A 16,214-nucleotide genomic window follows, 5' to 3' on the forward strand; every position below is an offset into this window, starting at 1 on the left:
CCAAGCCAAGGTCATAGGTGAGGAGCATGTGGCGAGATCCCCTCCCAAGGCTACCAAGACTTCAGAAAAAAAAGTGCTGACTAGACAAACAGGAAATTGGCTTACAACTATCATCCAGTCAACCATGATAGCTACTTCGAAACACGCCCTCACCTGGAAAGCGACAACAAACACACTGCTGTGAGGCCAAGAAGTCATCACCACCACTCACACCTCAAGAACTCTCTTCCTCAGCTTCCACTCAACAGTTAACTCTATTGAGTCCCCTCTGACCACTACAAAAGCTTACAAAACCATTCCCCTGCCTTAGAAGCGGCCTGATCTTCTAGTATCACAACGCTCGGGCTCGGAGCGAAAAGGGTCTCAACATTCTACTCTGAGCAAGAAGGACCGTCCTAGCTGGATCCCGTCAGGTGTTCAACTGTTAACAGGCAAACAGCTACTATGGTCAATGGGCGGGAATTTTGATAATACTAATGAATAAGATATAAAAAGAATTATCAGCTTCCACTACGGCCTAGTAAAATCCTTGAGGTTAAAACAAACTAAAAACGGTTCTTCAGCTCTTATGGGCCAAAAAAGGACTTTAACTGTGGGACTTAATGAATTTTCTGCTTCTGGCCAGGGATTTCTTGGTGGCAGGGGTGCTGTCTAAGAGATAAGCCAACTTCACAGAAACTGACTTCTCTTTAGGGGCAATGCTTCCGCTCACAGGGACTTCTGCTGATTTAGAGTGGGGTGGGGGACGCTCTGAGACTTTCGTGTAGGTCTAGTTTGGGGATGGTCCTACACTGGCAATGGCGTGCACGGCAAGAAATAAAAGGGAATCTGTGTGAGTGAGAGGGGGGTGTCTTCTGAGTATTCGTCGGCAGTGCTCGTCGGCACAGCACTTTCTGGAATGCGTCGTTAGCGTGTATTGCAGTGCAGTGAGTTCGCAGCCGGTGCCTCCAATGTTGTCAACCTCATAGAGGGCAACTAGGGCCTGGATCGTGTGAACGAATAAGCCACACAGAGGGCGAGGGCTGCCGTAGGGGAGCGAAGTCGGGTCCGCCGTCTTGAAGGGGAGATCAGATTGTGTGGTCCTAACGCCGCTTGTGAAGCAAACCAATTATCAACTGACCCAACAACATCAGGTGATTAAAGAATTGATATCTAGCGCTAGCAGAGGGCTGACAAGGAGAAACTCGACTTTGAGAAGCTCAAGCTACTTGGCCACAAAAAGTCAAGTATGTCATTAATGTGAACTTATAAAGCAGATAACAGATGATGAAAAACAAGTAGCGAGGGAGGAACACGCGGAATGTATCTGCTGTAGCCTCATGTGAAGGGCCCTGAGTCATAACGTGAGCTCACCCGGAGGGATTGACGTCCTCTGATATTAGGTCAGAGCTGGGGTCCTTCCAAAGCTGATTGATGACTCCAGCCTGTACAATATGTGTCGTTTGGACCGAGCTCTAGTGTTCGCCTTATGGCGATAAGGCAGGGGAGCGTCCTCTGGGAATGTTTGCTGCTTAGGTATCTCAGTCCTCTTCCGACGGGGAACAGACATACCTAGAGACAGGAACTAGCGGGTGAGGGGCAGCGGTGGGGCAAGCTTGATGAAATAAATGGTTTCTCTGCCCAGAGCTGAAGCTTTCATGAGGTACTTGGCACTTCTTCTGTGGGTAATGCCCTGGTAAAGGGAGCTGATGTGTCCATCTCCTTCTGCTCTGCTCTTTGTGAAGGGCTCCTGGGCTTCTCTGGGGCAATTTGTGATAATTTCATGGAATCACAGAATGGTTTGGGTTGGAAGAGACCCCCAAAGGTCATCCATCCAACCCCCTGCACTCAGCAGGGACATTCTCCACTGGATCAGGTTGCCCAGAGCCCTGTCCAGCCTCACCTTGAATAGCTCCAGGGATGGAGCCTCAACCACCTCCCTGGGCAACCTCTTGCAGTGTTCCACTACTATCATAGTGCAGAACTTGTTCCTCACTGCTCTGCTCTAGTTTGAAGCCTTTGCCCCTGGTCCTGTCCCTGCAGGCCTTTGTTCTGGTTCAGTTCATCTGCAGTTTCTCCATGTCAGCTATCCAGGATCTCTCCTGGCTGGATGATTAGTTTCAAAATGTGCTTGATGAAACAAATGTCTCTCCTTTCCCATGGGAGGTCAGCAGGATGGGGCTGCACCTTTATTACTGCAACACTGACCCTGCAGAGTGACATTTGTGATGCTTGAAGTGAACATCAAGATTGCTTTGGAGATCCATGCTCTGATTGAAGCCAGGAGAACATCTCATTGTTCCCCTGCTAGGAAGTGTCTCAACATCTCCCTGCTCCCCTGCTAGGAAGTGAGTCCTGCTGCCAGGGCTCCTGTTGATCTATTTTCATCTGTATCTTAGAGGCCCAGAGCTTGTTACCCAGCTCCCACAATCCATGGAAGGATTCACAAATCCATTTTTTCTGAGCTTTCATTTCACTGCCAGTGCCTCTTGAGGATCTTTCTGGGTCACTGTTACTCTCCAGCTGCATTTCAGCACTGAGCAAACTGATTAACAACTGCAGGCACCCAAGTTAGCTGTGTGCCAGCTGCTGGTGGAAGCAGCTCTCTGCTCTGCTCAGTTTGCTGGCATGGTTGTTTCTGGAGAGAATGATTATAGAATGATCTGACCTGGAAGAGACCTCCAAAACTCACCCAGTCCAACCCCCTGCACTCAGCAGGGACATCCTCCACTGGATCAGGTTGCCCAGAGCCCTGTCCAGCCTCACCTTGAAGATTGCCAGGGATGGAGCCTCAACCACCTCCCTGGGCAACCTCTTGCAGTGTTCCAGCAGCCTCCTGGTGCAGAACTTGTTCCTCACATCCAATCTCAATCTGCTCTGCTCTCATTTCAAACCATTGCTCCTGGTCCTGTCCCTGCAGGCCTTTGGGAACAGTTCATCTGCAGCCTGCTTGTGGCCCCTTCAGGTCCTGGCAGGCTGCTCTAAGGTCTCCCTGGAGCCTTCTCTTCTCCAGGCTGAACACCCCAAGCTCCCTCAGCCTGTCCTTGTAGCAGAGCTGCTCCAACCTCCTGATCATCCTTGTGGCCTCCTCTGGACGCCCTCCATCAGGTCCAGGTCCTTCCTGTGTTGAGGGCACCAGAGCTGGGTGCAGCACTGCAGGTGAGGTCTCCCCAGAGCAGAGCAGAGGGCCAGAATCCCCTAACTCAACTTTTTGGCCATGCTACTTTGGGTGCAGCCCAGGCTGCCCTACAGAGCTCAGGACTTCCACATTTTAGCCACTCCATCCCAGCTGCTGTGCATGGAGCCAAGCAGCCCTCTGCTCCTAAGGTGCACTGCCTGAGGAGGGGGTTCAGGGGGAGCAGTGGTGTTTGGGTAGGTGATAGACTGGGCAGAGAAACTGTCTGGTGCCTTTGTCTTCAGCAGACAGCAACTGAGAAGTGCTGGGCTGCATTACCAATGTGGCCAGCAGGTCAGGGGAGGGTCTCCTGCCCCTCTGCTCTGTCCTGGTGAGGCCACATCTGGAGTATTGTGTCCAGTTCTGGGCTCCCCAGTTCAAAAGGGACAGGGATAGGCTAGAGAGTGTCCAGCAGAGGCTGTGAGGATGATGAAGGGCCTGGAACATCTGTGTGGTGAGGAAATACTGAGAGCCCTGGGGCTGTTTAGTGTGGAGAGGGGAAGGCTGAGAGGGGATCTGATCAGTGGTTGTAATATCTGAAGGGTGGGGGGCAGGAAGCAGGGGCCAGGCTACTTTCAGTGGTGTCCTGTGACAGGACACAAACTGGAATGTAAGAACTTCCTCCTCAGCATGAGAAGCTTCTTTGGTGTGAGGGTGCTGGAGCCCTGGAGCAGGCTGCCCAGAGAGGTTGTGGAGTCTCCTTCTGTGCAGACTGTAGGGCCCACCTGGGTGCAATCCTGTGTGCCCTGCCCTGCGTGATCCTGCTCTGGCAGGGGGTTGGACTGGATGACTTCCAGAGGTTCCTTCCAACCCCTTGCATCCTCTGATTGCCTCACCATGCATGGGCCCCTTCCTGCCACTGCAGAGTTCAGCCCTGCTCAGGCTTTCTCAGCCTGCCCTAAGATTTCTCAGCCCTCTTCAGGATTTCTCAGCCCTTCCCAGGGTTTCTCATCCCTCCCCAGGATCTCTCTCTCCCCCTCCCCAGGATCTCTCTCTCACCCCTCCCCAGGATCTCTCTCCCCCTCCCCAGGATCTCTCTCTCCCCCTCCCCAGGATCTCTCTCCCCCTCCCCAGATCTCTCTCCCCCTCCCCAGGATCTCTCTCCCCCCTCCCCAGGATCTCTCTCTCCCCCTCCCCAGGATCTCTCTCTCCCCCTCCCCAGGATCCCTCACCCCTCCCCAGGATCTCTCTCTCCCCCTCCCCAGGATCTCTCTCTCCCCCTCCCCAGGATCTCTCTTTCACCCCCTCCCCAGGATCTCTCTCCCCCTCCCCAGGATCTCTCTCTCCCCCTCCCCAGGATCTCTCTCCCCCCTCCCCAGGATCTCTCTCTCCCCTCCCCAGATCTCTCTCCCCTCCCCAGGATCCTCTCCCTCCCCACTCTCTCCCCCTCCCCAGGATCTCTCTCTCCCCCTCCCCAGGATCTCTCTCTCCCCCTCCCCAGGATCCTCTCTCCCCCTCCCCAGGATCTCTCTCTCCCCCCTCCCCAGGATCTCTCTCTCCCCCTCCCCAGGATCTCTCTCTCCCCCTCCCCAGGATCTCTCTCTCCCCCTCCCCAGGATCTCTCTCTCCCCCTCCCCAGGATCTCTCTCTCCCCCCTCCCCAGGATCTCTCTCTCACCCCCTCCCCAGGATCTCTCTCTCCCCCTCCCCAGATCTCTCTCTCCCCCTCCCCAGGATCTCTCTCTCCCCCTCCCCAGGATCTCTCTCCTCCCCCTCCCCAGGATCTCTCTCTCCCCCTCCCCAGGATCTCTCTCACCCCTCCCCAGGATCTCTCTTTCACCCCCTCCCCAGGATCTCTCTCTCCCCCTCCCCAGGATCTCTCTCTCACCCCTCCCCAGGATCTCTCTCTCCCCCTCCCCAGGATCTCTCTCCCCCTCCCCAGTCCTCTCTCCCCCTCCCCAGGATCTCTCTCTCCCCCTCCCCAGGATCTCTCTCTCCCCTCCCCAGGATCTCTCTCTCCCCCTCCCCAGGATCTCTCTCTCCCCCTCCCCAGGATCCTCTCCCCTCCCCAGATCCTCTCTCCCCCTCCCCAGGATCTCTCTCTCCCCCCTCCCCAGGATCTCTCTCCCCCTCCCCAGGATCTCTCTCTCCCTCCCCTCCCCAGGATCCTCTCTCCCTCCCCTCCCCAGGATCTCTCTCTCCCCCTCCCCAGGATCTCTCTCTCCCCCTCCCCAGGATCCTCTCTCCCCCTCCCCAGGATCTCTCTCTCCCCCTCCCCCAGGATCCTCTCTCCCTCCCCTCCCCAGGATCTCTCTCTCCCCCTCCCCAGGATCTCTCTCCTCCCCCTCCCCAGGATCTCTCTCTCCCCCTCCCCAGGATCTCTCTCTCCCCCTCCCCAGGATCCTCTCTCCCCCTCCCCAGGATCCTCTCCCCCTCCCCATCTCCTCTCCCCTCCCCAGGATCTCTCTCTCCCCCCCTCCCCAGGATCCTCTCCCTCCCCTCCTCTCCCCTCCCCAGGATCCTCTCTCCCTCCCCTCCAGATCCTTCTCCCCCTCCCCAGGATCCTCTCTCCCCCTCCCCAGGTCTCTCTCCTCCCCCTCCCCAGGATCTCTCTCCCCTCCCCCCAGGTCCTCTCCCCTCCCCCCAGATCCTCTCTCCCCCTCCATCCCTCCCCCTCCCCAGGATCTCTCTCTCCCCCTCCCCAGGATCTCTCTCCTCCCCCTCCCCAGGATCCTCTCTCCCCCTCCCCCAGGATCTCTCTCTCCCCCTCCCCAGGATCTCTCTCTCCCCCTCCCCAGGATCTCTCTCTCCCCCTCCCCAGGATCTCTCTCTCCCCCCTCCCCAGGATCCTCTCTCCCCCTCCCCAGATCCTCTCTCCCCCCTCCCCAGGATCCTCTCCCCTCCCCTCCACTCTCCCCCCTCCCCAGGATCTCTCTCTCCCCCTCCCCAGGATCTCTCTCTCCCCCTCCCCAGGATCCTCTCTCCCCCTCCCCATCCTCTCCCCCTCCCCAGGATCTCTCTCTCCCCCTCCCCAGGATCTCTCTCTCCCCCTCCCCAGGATCTCTCTCTCCCCCTCCCCAGGATCTCTCTCTCCCCCTCCCCAGATCCTCTCTCCCCCCTCCCCAGGATCTCTCTCCCCCCTCCCCAGGATCTCTCTCTCCCCCCTCCCCAGGATCTCTCTCCTCCCCCTCCCCAGGATCCTCTCTCCCCCTCCCCAGGATCTCTCTCTCCCCCTCCCCAGGATCTCTCTCCCCCTCCCAGTCCTCTCTCCCCCTCCCCAGGATCTCTCTCCCCCTCCCCAGATCCTCCTCCCCCTCCCCAGGATCTCTCTCTCCCCCTCCCCAGGATCCTCTCTCCCCCTCCCCAGGATCCTCTCCCCCTCCCCAGGATCTCTCTCTCCCCTCCCCAGGATCTCTCTCTCCCCCTCCCCTGGATCTCTCTCTCCCCCTCCCCAGGATCTCTCTCTCCCCCTCCCCAGGATCTCTCTCTCCCCCTCCCCAGGATCTCTCTCTCCCCCTCCCCAGGATCTCTCTCCCCCTCCCCCGGATCTCTCTCTCCCCCTCCCCAGGATCTCTCTCACCCCTCCCCAGGATCTCTCTCTCCCCCTCCCCAGGATCTCTCTCCCTCCCCATCTCTCCCCTCCCCAGGATCTCTCTCACCCCTCCCCAGGATCTCTCTCACCCCTCCCCAGGATCTCTCTCTCCCCCTCCCCAGGATCTCTCTCACCCCCTCCCCAGGATCTCTCTCACCCCTCCCCAGGATCTCTCTCTCCCCCTCCCCAGGATCTCTCTCTCCCCCTCCCCAAGATCTCTCTCTCCCCCTCCCCAGGATCTCTCTCTCCCCCTCCCCAGGATCTCTCTCTCACCCCTCCCCAGAGTTTCTCAGCTCCATCTCCCTGCCGCGTTTCCTTTCCTTTTCTTTTCTTTTCTTTTGTTTTTGTTTTTTTCCTTTCATTTCTTTTCTCTCTATGTTTCAGATTATGCTTGGCCTTTGCCTAACCAGTTGTGCCCTATCTGGATTTCCCTAGATGTGCTCTTTTCCACTGCCTCTATCATGCACCTGTGTGCCATCTCTCTTGACCGGTACGTAGCAATCCGCAACCCCATAGAGCACAGCCGCTTCAACTCCCGCACCAAGGCCATCATGAAGATTGCTGCAGTCTGGACCATATCCATAGGTAAGCAAAGTGCCTCAGCACCTTCACTCTGTCTGGATGAATGATGCCCTCCCTCCCCTTTTTGCTGTAGAATTTTCTCCTTGAAGGGGATAATCATATTGACTCTTCCCTGACCCGCCTGAGGTGTAATAAATCCTCGCTGGGCAGCAGAAAGTTTTCCTTGGGGCTTGGTCAGTGACCTCACTCAGGAGGCATTTGTCAGGCTAGCACCACCCTCAGAGCTCAGGGATCACTGCTGTGGCACACAGCAATGTGCCAATAACAGCAGTAATGCAGACAGGTGGTGCCAGAAACCTGCTGAGTAAACAACGCAGCAAACAGCATCAGAAAGGGCTGAGGAGCACTGTGAGGTTCAGTGAGGCAAAGGGCAGGGTGCTGCAGCTGGGTCAGAGCAATCCTCAGAATCAGATCAGGCTGGGGGTGAGGAGATTGAGAGCAGCCTGCAGAGAAGGCCTTGGGGGTGCTGGTGGGGGAGAAGCTGGACAGGAGCCAGCAATGGGCACTGGCAGCACAGAAGGCCAAGGGCAGCCTGGGCTGCATCCAAAGCAGTGTGGGCAGAGCTGGAGAGAGAGGATCCTGCCCCTCTGCTCTGCTCTGCTCTGGGGAGACCTCACCTGCAGGGCTGGGGCCAGCTGTGGGACCCCAGCACATGAGGGACATTGAACTGCTGGAGCAGGCCCAGAGGAGTCCACCAAGATGATCAGAGAACCTCCCCTGGGAGAGTTGTGGCTGTTCAGCCTGGAGAAGAGAAGGCTCCAGGCAGACCTCAGAGCTGCATTTCAGCATCTGCAGGGGAGCTGCAGGCAGGCTGGGGAGGGACTGTTCAGAAGGGGCTGTGGGGATAGGATGAGAGGCAATGGTTTGAAAGTGGAGCAGGGCAGAGGTAGGTTGGACATCAGGAGGGAGTTGTGCACAGTGAGGCTGGTGAGACACTGGCACAGGCTGCCCAGGGAGGTGGTTGAGGCTCCATCCCTGGAGACATTCAAGCTGAGCCTGGCTGTGTCCCTGTGCAGCCTGCTCTAGCTGGAGGTGTCCCTGCTGCCTGCAGGGGGCTGGACAAGATGCCCTTGGAGGCTCCCTTCCAACCCAGTGCCCAACCCAACACAACCAACTCAACCCAACCCAACCCAATGTGAAGCTGTGTGAGAACCCAGGCAGCACTAAGAAGGTGTCTCCAGGGCAGCCTCTGCAATGAAAGTCACTCAGATGCTGGGGGGCTGTAAGTGAAGCCATCTGAGTTGGAAGCCATCTACCAGGCAGGTATTTCCTGCTCTGGCTGAGCCTTTGCAACCTCTGCCATCCTCTGCTGGGTTGCTGCTGGTGCTGAATGAGCCAGTTTGCAGCCCTGCTGGATGAGGAGCAGACATAAGGGAAGCCTTTTTTTATATCACTTTGACAAAAAACAATCAATAAAGCAGCAGTAAAATAAAGGGGGGGAAAAGCATAATGGCAGGAGGATAACTCTGTAATAGTCAGAATTGTAGGGAAGAAAACCATTTTGGGGGAAAGCTTTTTGATATACTTTATAAAATAAGACATCTAGAGCAGGGGCTGCCCCTGCATGGCCACTTCCCTTTGCTGCATTGCTTTTTACATCCTATAAACTGAAGTCTTGCAAAGGTTTAATATTTAATGTTTATTAAATGCTGTACAGTGCAAGGAAAATCCCCATCCCCATGGTCCAGTACCTGATGGGGTCCAGGAGAGCTGGGGAGGGACTTTGGACAAGGGCTGGGAGTGCTAGGGTGAGGGACAATGGCTTTGAGCTGGGAGAGGGCAGATTGAGATTGGAGATGAGGAAGAAATTCTTTAGAGTGAGGGTGGGGAGAGACTGGCACAGGTTGCCCAGGGAGGCTGTGGCTGCCTCCTCCCTGGAGGTGTCCAAGGCCAGGCTGGATGAGGCCACACAACCCTGCTCCTGTCTTGCTGCTCTCTGCCTTTCTGGTGGTTTCTCCAAAGAAAAAGGAGTCCCAGCTTTGTTCACTTGGCTTCCAATCATGATTAGGATGCTCCCTCTCTGGAGGTGTTCAATGCTGGATGAGGCCTTGAGCAAGCTGGGCTGGTGGGAGGTGTCGCTGCCCATGGCAGGGGGTTGGAACTGGATGAACTTTAAGATCCCTTCCATCCCAACCCATTCTGTGGTTCTGTGGTGGTTGAATCCCCATCCCATTAAAGAGGCAGAGATGTGGTGCTGTGGGACATGGTTTTAGCACCAGGGGTGGTAGCGTTAGAAAATGCTTGGACTTGGTGATCTTAAAGGTCTTCTGCACCAGAAATGACTTTTGGATTCTGTGAAAGGCATGGTTCAGGTGCTTGAACTTTTCCTTGGTTGTGCCTGAGTTAGCAGCGGAATCTGGTCCTGGATGTCTGGGTGCTGCAGGGGCCACTCTTGAAGAAGTTTGTCAATGAAAAAGCCTATGGGAAAAAAAGGCCAAATATTAAAAAAAAAAGGTAAAATGTCCTTTCTGTCTTCATGGACATAATGAAAATGTCTGTTGGAAACAAATTCCCATGTTTTCCTCTGCCACAGGCCTGCTGTGCTTCCTCTAGGGAATGCAACCCATTGTGAAATCAGCCTGGGCTCCATAAATCCATTTAGGTGTTCAGGCAGCATGGAGCTGGTGCTCAGGGATATGGCTGGGGGTTGACCCTGCAGGGCTGGGTCAGGACTTGCACTGGATGAGCTGGGAGGACTCTGCCAATTGGATGTTTTCTGGGATTCTGAGGTTCTGAGGTTCTGGGATTCTGGGACTCTGAGATTCTTGGATTCCATAATTCTGGGATTCTGGGATTCTGGGATTCTGGGATTCTGGGATTCTGAGATTCTGGGATTCTGAGATTCTGTAATTCTGGGATTCTGGGATTCTGAGGTTCCGGGATGCTGTGATTCTGAGATTCTGGGATTCTGGGATTCTGGGATTCTGAGACTCTGGGATTCTGAGATTCTGGGATTCTGAGATTCTGGGATTCTGTGGTTCTGGGATTCTATATTTCTGTGATTCTGTGATTAGGATTTCAAACTGCCTGTGCTGCCTGTTTGTCCCAGGGAAGAAAGCTGCTAAGAGAGCAGTGTGTAAGCAGCCACCTGGGAGCAGCCTCAGATGTGTGCTGCTTGGGTTGCCCTCTCCCCAGCAGAGGCAGACACATCTGCCAGCAGCACTGAGCAGCACATTGCCAAACCTGGTCATGAAGGCTGCTTCCATTTCTGGAGCTCATCTGCAGCTGTTTGCCTGTGCAGAGCTATCCTTGGAACTTTGGGGTAGTGCTCAAGTGGCTGCCTGCCAAGCCTTGATGGCTGAGTTGTGGTTTTGAACTCTGGGTCCAAGAAACAAAGGAAGGTCACAAGTGGTTCATGTCTGGCTGGTTGAGCAAGCAGGCTGGAAAGCACAGCCAGGGCCTGACCAGGCAGATGCCAAGAGAGCCACAGACCCAGCCCTCCCTGGAGCTACTGGCTGGGGAATGGGCTCAGGATAACAGCAGTGAGGAACTCTGTGGGCTCTGCTGTCCCCCAAGGAATGGACCTGAGATGGGACAGGTGAGGTGACTTCAGAGTACAATCACCTCATCCCTGCCCAGCTTCCTCAGGTGATGTTTAACAACTGAAATCATGGAATCAGAGAGTTGTGTTGGTTGGCAAAGCCCTCCCAGATCACCCAGTCCAACCAGCAACCCAACCCCACCATGGCCACCAAACCATGGCCCCAAGTGCCATGGCCACAGGGTTCTGGAACACCTCCAGGCATGGGGACTCCACCACCTCCCTGGGCAGCCTCTGCCAGTCCCTGACCACTCTTGCACCAAAGACATTTGTCCTCCTCTCCAACCCAACTCTCCCCTGGCACAATTTCAGGCCATTTCCTCTCCTTCTATCACCTGAGACTAGAGAGCAGAGCCCAACCCCCACCTGGCTGCAGCCTCCTCTCAGGGAGCTGTAGAGAGCAGTGAGGTCTCCCTCAGCCTCCTCTTCTCCACACTGAACACCCCCAGAGAACAGCTTGGAAAGAAGGAGGAGCTGCACTTTCCTTTTGCATGCACCTGGCTTGTCAGCCCTCAGCAAGGCAAGGGCTGCTATATTTATTCCCCAGCACCCAAAAGACTTTAGGAAGAAGGTTTTGCTCAGCTGCTCAGCAGGATCCAGTGCACAGAGCTTTGGAGAGCCACCTTGGGCAGCACTTCCCTCCCTAGGCTGGGAAGGGAGATGCATTGCAGCTGTAGCTGTGTGCTGTGCTTTGCTGGGACTGGAGCTGAGGGGGGGTCCAGCATGTCTAGACTTGGTTTGTGCTCTTTGATGTAGAAACAACTGCCCCAGGGCACTCTCTGCTTGCATCCCTGGGGGTTTTGGTTTCTGAAGATGCAGGCAGAATTGATACTTCCCAGAGGGTTTGGTCAGGGCACTGAGATGTTGCTGGAGTTTCACCCTCCCCAGTGCATGCAACAGGAGAAAGAGAAGCATGAAATGGAGAAAGAAAAGCACTCTTGGTTCTGGGCTCCTCACCACAGGAAGGACATTGAGGGGCTGGAGCCTGTCCAGAGCAGGACAGCGAGGCTGGAGAAGGGCCTGGAGCCCCTGGGCTAGAGGAGGGGCTGAGGGAGCTGGGGGTGTGCAGGCTGGAGAAGAGGAGGCTGAGGGAGACCTCATTGCTCTCTACAGCTCCCTGAAGGGAGGTTGGAGCAGGCAGGGAGCAGCCTCTGCTCCTTGGTGGCAAGGGACAGGAGCAGAGGGAATGGTTGCAAGCTGCAGCAGGGCAGGCTCAGGCTGGACTCAGGAACTATTTCTGCTCTGGAAGGGATCTCAGACATTGGAACAGGCTGCCCAGGGCAGTGCTGCAGTCACCATCCCTGGGGGTGTTCCAGCAGCATGGAGCTGGTGCTTAGGGACATGGTTTGGTGCTGGCCCTGCAGTGCTGGGCTGAGGGCTGGACTGGGTGAGCCTGGAGGTCTCTTCCAACTTGGATGTATTCTGTGACTGTGTGAACTGGGAGTGTTCAGTCTGGAGAAGAGGAGGCTGAGGGGAGACCTCATTGCTCTCTACAGCTCCCCAGTATCAGGATGAGAGAAAATGGCCTCAATTGCCCCAGGGGGGTCAAGGGTTGGACTGGATGAGCTTGGAGGTCTCCTCCAACAGGATGTTTTTTGTCATTCTGTGATTTTGGAACTCTGTGATTCTGGGGTTCTGGGGTTCTGTGGTTCTGTGATTCTCTGCTTCTGTGGTTCTGGGTTTCTGTGGTTCTGTGATTCTGTGGTTCTGTGATTCTCTGCTTCTGTGGTTCTGGGGTTCTGTGATTCTTTGATTCCGGGGTTCTGTGATTCTCTGCTTCTGTGGTTCTGGGGTTCTGTGATTCTGTAGTTTAGTGGTCCTGGGGTTCTGTGATTCTGTGGTTCTGTGGTTCTGGGTGTGTATCTAGCTCAGTTCAGCATCACTATTTTTACTTCATAACTTAGTTTAGGGATGTGACAGAGCCAGGAATAAACTGAACATGAAAGGAAGCAGAACACACCCCAAGTGTGTTGGTGCTGTCTTACAGCTCTTCCCTACCAGTCACTTGGAGGGGCCTGATGAAATCCAGGCAATTGTCAGGAGGATGAAACAGGTGAAGTGGATGAATCCTCTCTTCAGTATCACACAAGAGTTTGTTATTTCTGGAGAGGATGAAGCACCAAATCCCAAGCAGCACTTAGGTGCAGGCAGGTCAGGCTGCACGTCCTAAATCCTGCTCCAGTGGGGCCAAAGAAACTTTTAACTGCCTCCTGAATTCAGTTCCTGAATCAGAATGGAAAATTGGAAGTGAAAAAATCCCAAACTATGTAATTGATCTGAAATGAGTAGCTTTGGCATTCCAGTTCCCTGACAGCAGAACACAGAACAGAGACTCTTTGCTCATGGAGCTCTGGATTTGGCAGGTTGCAGAAGCCTAAACCTGTGATTAGGCTTTGAATCAGAGGAACAGAACAGAGCCCTCCTGGCTGCTGACAATTGCTTTATCATTGGGTCTCTTCCAAAGTCCTCTTTGTTCCACATTCAAGGACATCACAGCCACTTGTCCTGTGCTGCAGCACATGTAACCTGAGCAGGAGGGCCTTGTGTTCAGCTGGAGGAAAAAGTGGGGGCTGGTAAGTTCTGGGTGGGTTTGTGAGGAGGAGTTTTGTGAGAGAGAGAACTGTGCTGAGCCTGGGAATAGAAATGTAGGCAACAGAAATAGCCACACAGTGAGAATGAAACAATCCTGCTGGGGGAGGAGGTGACAGAGAGCAGCCCTGCAGAGAAGGCCTTGGGGGTGCTGGTGGGGGAGAAGCTGGACAGGAGCCAGCAATGGGCACTGGCAGCACAGAAGGCCAAGGGCAGCCTGGGCTGCATCCAAAGCAGTGTGGGCAGAGCTGGAGAGAGAGGATCCTGCCCCTCTGCTCTGCTCTGGGGAGACCTCACCTGCAGGGCTGGGGGATTGGACAAGATGAGCTTTGAGGTCCCTTCCAGCCCAATGCAACCTGTAAGTCTGTGCAAGTACCAAACACAGGTGCTGCAAGTGTCAGTAAATGATCATCTCAGGAGAAGTGCTTTTGGGGAGGAACCACAGCAGACACCACACAATGGTTTGGGCTCAGAGGGACCTTAAAGCTCATCCAGTTCCAAGCCCCTGCCATGGGCAGGGACACCTCCCCCCAGCCCAGCTTGCTCAAGGCCTCATCCAGCCTGGCCTTCAGCACCTCCAGGCAGGAGGCAGCCACAGCCTCCCTGGGCAACCTGTGCCAGTCTCTCCCCACCCTCACTCTAAGAATTTCTTCCTCATCTCCACTCTCAATCTCTCCTCCTCAAAGTCTTAATCCATTCCCTCTCATCCTATCACTACAAGCCCTTCTCAAAATTCCCTCCCAGCTCTCTTGCAGGTCCCTTTGGAAAGCCAGGACCTAGGAGGCCAGGCTTGGGCAGCCTTTTCTTCAGTTTCCCTGCTCAGCACAGAGTGGAGCAGATCCCCCAGGGCAGGGTGCCAGGGCATGCTCTGCTAGGTGCTAAAACAAGACCCTGCCCAGGGAGCATGCAGGGAGCAGGGGGTCTCCCCACCCTCACTCTCAACAATTTCTTCCTCATCTCCAGTCTCAGTCTCCCCTCTCCCAGCTCAAAGCCATTGTCCCTCATCCTGGCACTCCCAGCCCTTGTCCAAAGTCCCTCCCCAGCTCTTCTGGAGCCCCTTCAGGTCCTGGAAGGCTGCTCTCAGGTCTCCCTGAGCTTTCTCTTCTCTTTGCTGAACAGCCCCAACTCTCCCAGCCTGTCCCCAGGTGGTGGCAGTGGATGGTGACAGCAGATGGTGACAGTCTGTGAGGGCTTTTGCACAACCCATGACTGAGCATCCCACCACGTCCCTTTCCAGGAGCAAGGAGATGCCAGTGTCTCGTGTTTGAGGGTACTGCTCAGGCATGGTTGATCTGCTGGGGAGGCCCAGCTGTGGCAGCAGGCAGACTGTGAGCAGAACCCCCAGCCCCCTGTGCTCCAATGTCCCCCTGCAAACCTGTGACTGAGCAAGCCAAGGGAAGCTCTTCAGCAGAGCAGAAGGGCAGTAGGGTAGTGATGGATTTCTTCTGTCTTTCCCTGGGCTTGCTGCTTTTCCCTCTGGGCCCAGGCTGTAGGGAAGCTTGCCCAGGCTCAGCCACTGCTCACCCTCCTCTGTTTGCAGCTCTGCTCCTTGCAGGCAGGGAGATCCTGCACAGTTCAATCCCTTAAACCAACACCAGGCTGCTGCTCTATCAGAGCAGTTAGGTCAGAAGCAGAGCTAATCCAGCCCTGGGGTGCACTGCTGTTGTGTTAGCACATGAAATGCACTGCAACAGGCTGCTGACAGAAGGGAAAGGTGTGGAATTCTCCTGGCCTTGATCACTTCAGAGGCCCATGTCCTTCCATGTGCCTCTGAGCTGGAGAGCTTTGCTTCCTGAAGCTGCTGCCTGCTCTTCACAGTGCAAGTCAGGAGGCTGCTGTCTGCTGGGATTTGCTTCTGCCAGACACATGTGCAAGCACTTCATCAGACACTTCTGTTGAGAAAACAAACAGACCCTAAGGGGGCTACAAGAAAGCTGGGGAGGGGGATTTTAGGGTGTCAGGGAATTATAGGACTGGGGAGAATGGAGCAAAAGTAGAAGTGGGGAGATTGAGATTGGATGTTAGGAAGAAGTTGTTCCCCATGAGGGTGGTGAGAGACTGGCACAGGTTGCCCAGGGAGGTGGTGGAAGCCTCACCCCTGGAGGTTTTTGCAGCCAGGCTGGATGTGGCTGTGAGCAACCTGCTGTAGTGTGAGGTGTCCCTGGCCATGGCAGGGGGGTTGGAACTGGATGAGCCTTGAGGTCCCTTCCAACCCTGACAATTCTCTGATTCTATGACTTAGTTTCCCCTTTTCTGAGAGGGTTAGGTGGGGCAGCTCTCATTTGCTCTAACAGAGCCTCATGCCAGCTGCATGGGTACCACAGCTGCCAACACTCAGGTGAATGTCTCTCCAAGCTGTGACCCATCTATTTTGTATCATAATGACTAGGAGGTTAAAGATCAGGATGGAGAGCAGTGTCCTTGGGTTTGCAGTGCAGACTGCTCCCTGGGGAGATTCTGTAGTGTTAGAATCACAGAATCATAGAATTGCTTTGGCTGGAAAAGTCCTCTCAGGTCATTGAGTCCAACCATCAACCCGATACCACCATGGCCACTGATCATAGAATCACAGAATCATAGAAGGGACCTCCAAAGCTCACCCAGTCCAACCCCCTGCACTCAGCAGGGACATCCTCCACTAGATCAGGTTGCCCAGAGTCCTGTCCAGCCTCACCTTGAAGATCTCCAGGGATGGAGCCTCAACCACCTCCCTGGGCAACCTGCTGCAGTGTTCCAGCAGCCTCCTGGTGCAGAACTTGTTCCTCACATCCAATCTCAATCTGCTCTGCTCTCATTTCAAACCATTGCCCCTGGGCC

At 55.2% G+C, this 16,214-nt stretch overlaps 1 protein-coding gene across 1 annotated transcript in view; it reads left to right on the forward strand.

The window, feature by feature from the left end:
- Positions 1 to 16,214, forward strand: part of HTR2C (5-hydroxytryptamine receptor 2C) — a 70,212-nt gene that overhangs the window by 42,702 nt on the left and 11,296 nt on the right. The window contains exon 2 of the mRNA XM_054388688.1: positions 7,070 to 7,270. Within this exon, the coding sequence (XP_054244663.1) occupies positions 7,070 to 7,270 (201 nt within the window). The remainder of the gene's footprint in view (positions 1 to 7,069; positions 7,271 to 16,214) is intronic.

Source organism: Indicator indicator, chromosome 17 (genome assembly GCF_027791375.1).
Source record: "Indicator indicator isolate 239-I01 chromosome 17, UM_Iind_1.1, whole genome shotgun sequence".
NCBI classification, from domain to species: domain Eukaryota; kingdom Metazoa; phylum Chordata; class Aves; order Piciformes; family Indicatoridae; genus Indicator; species Indicator indicator.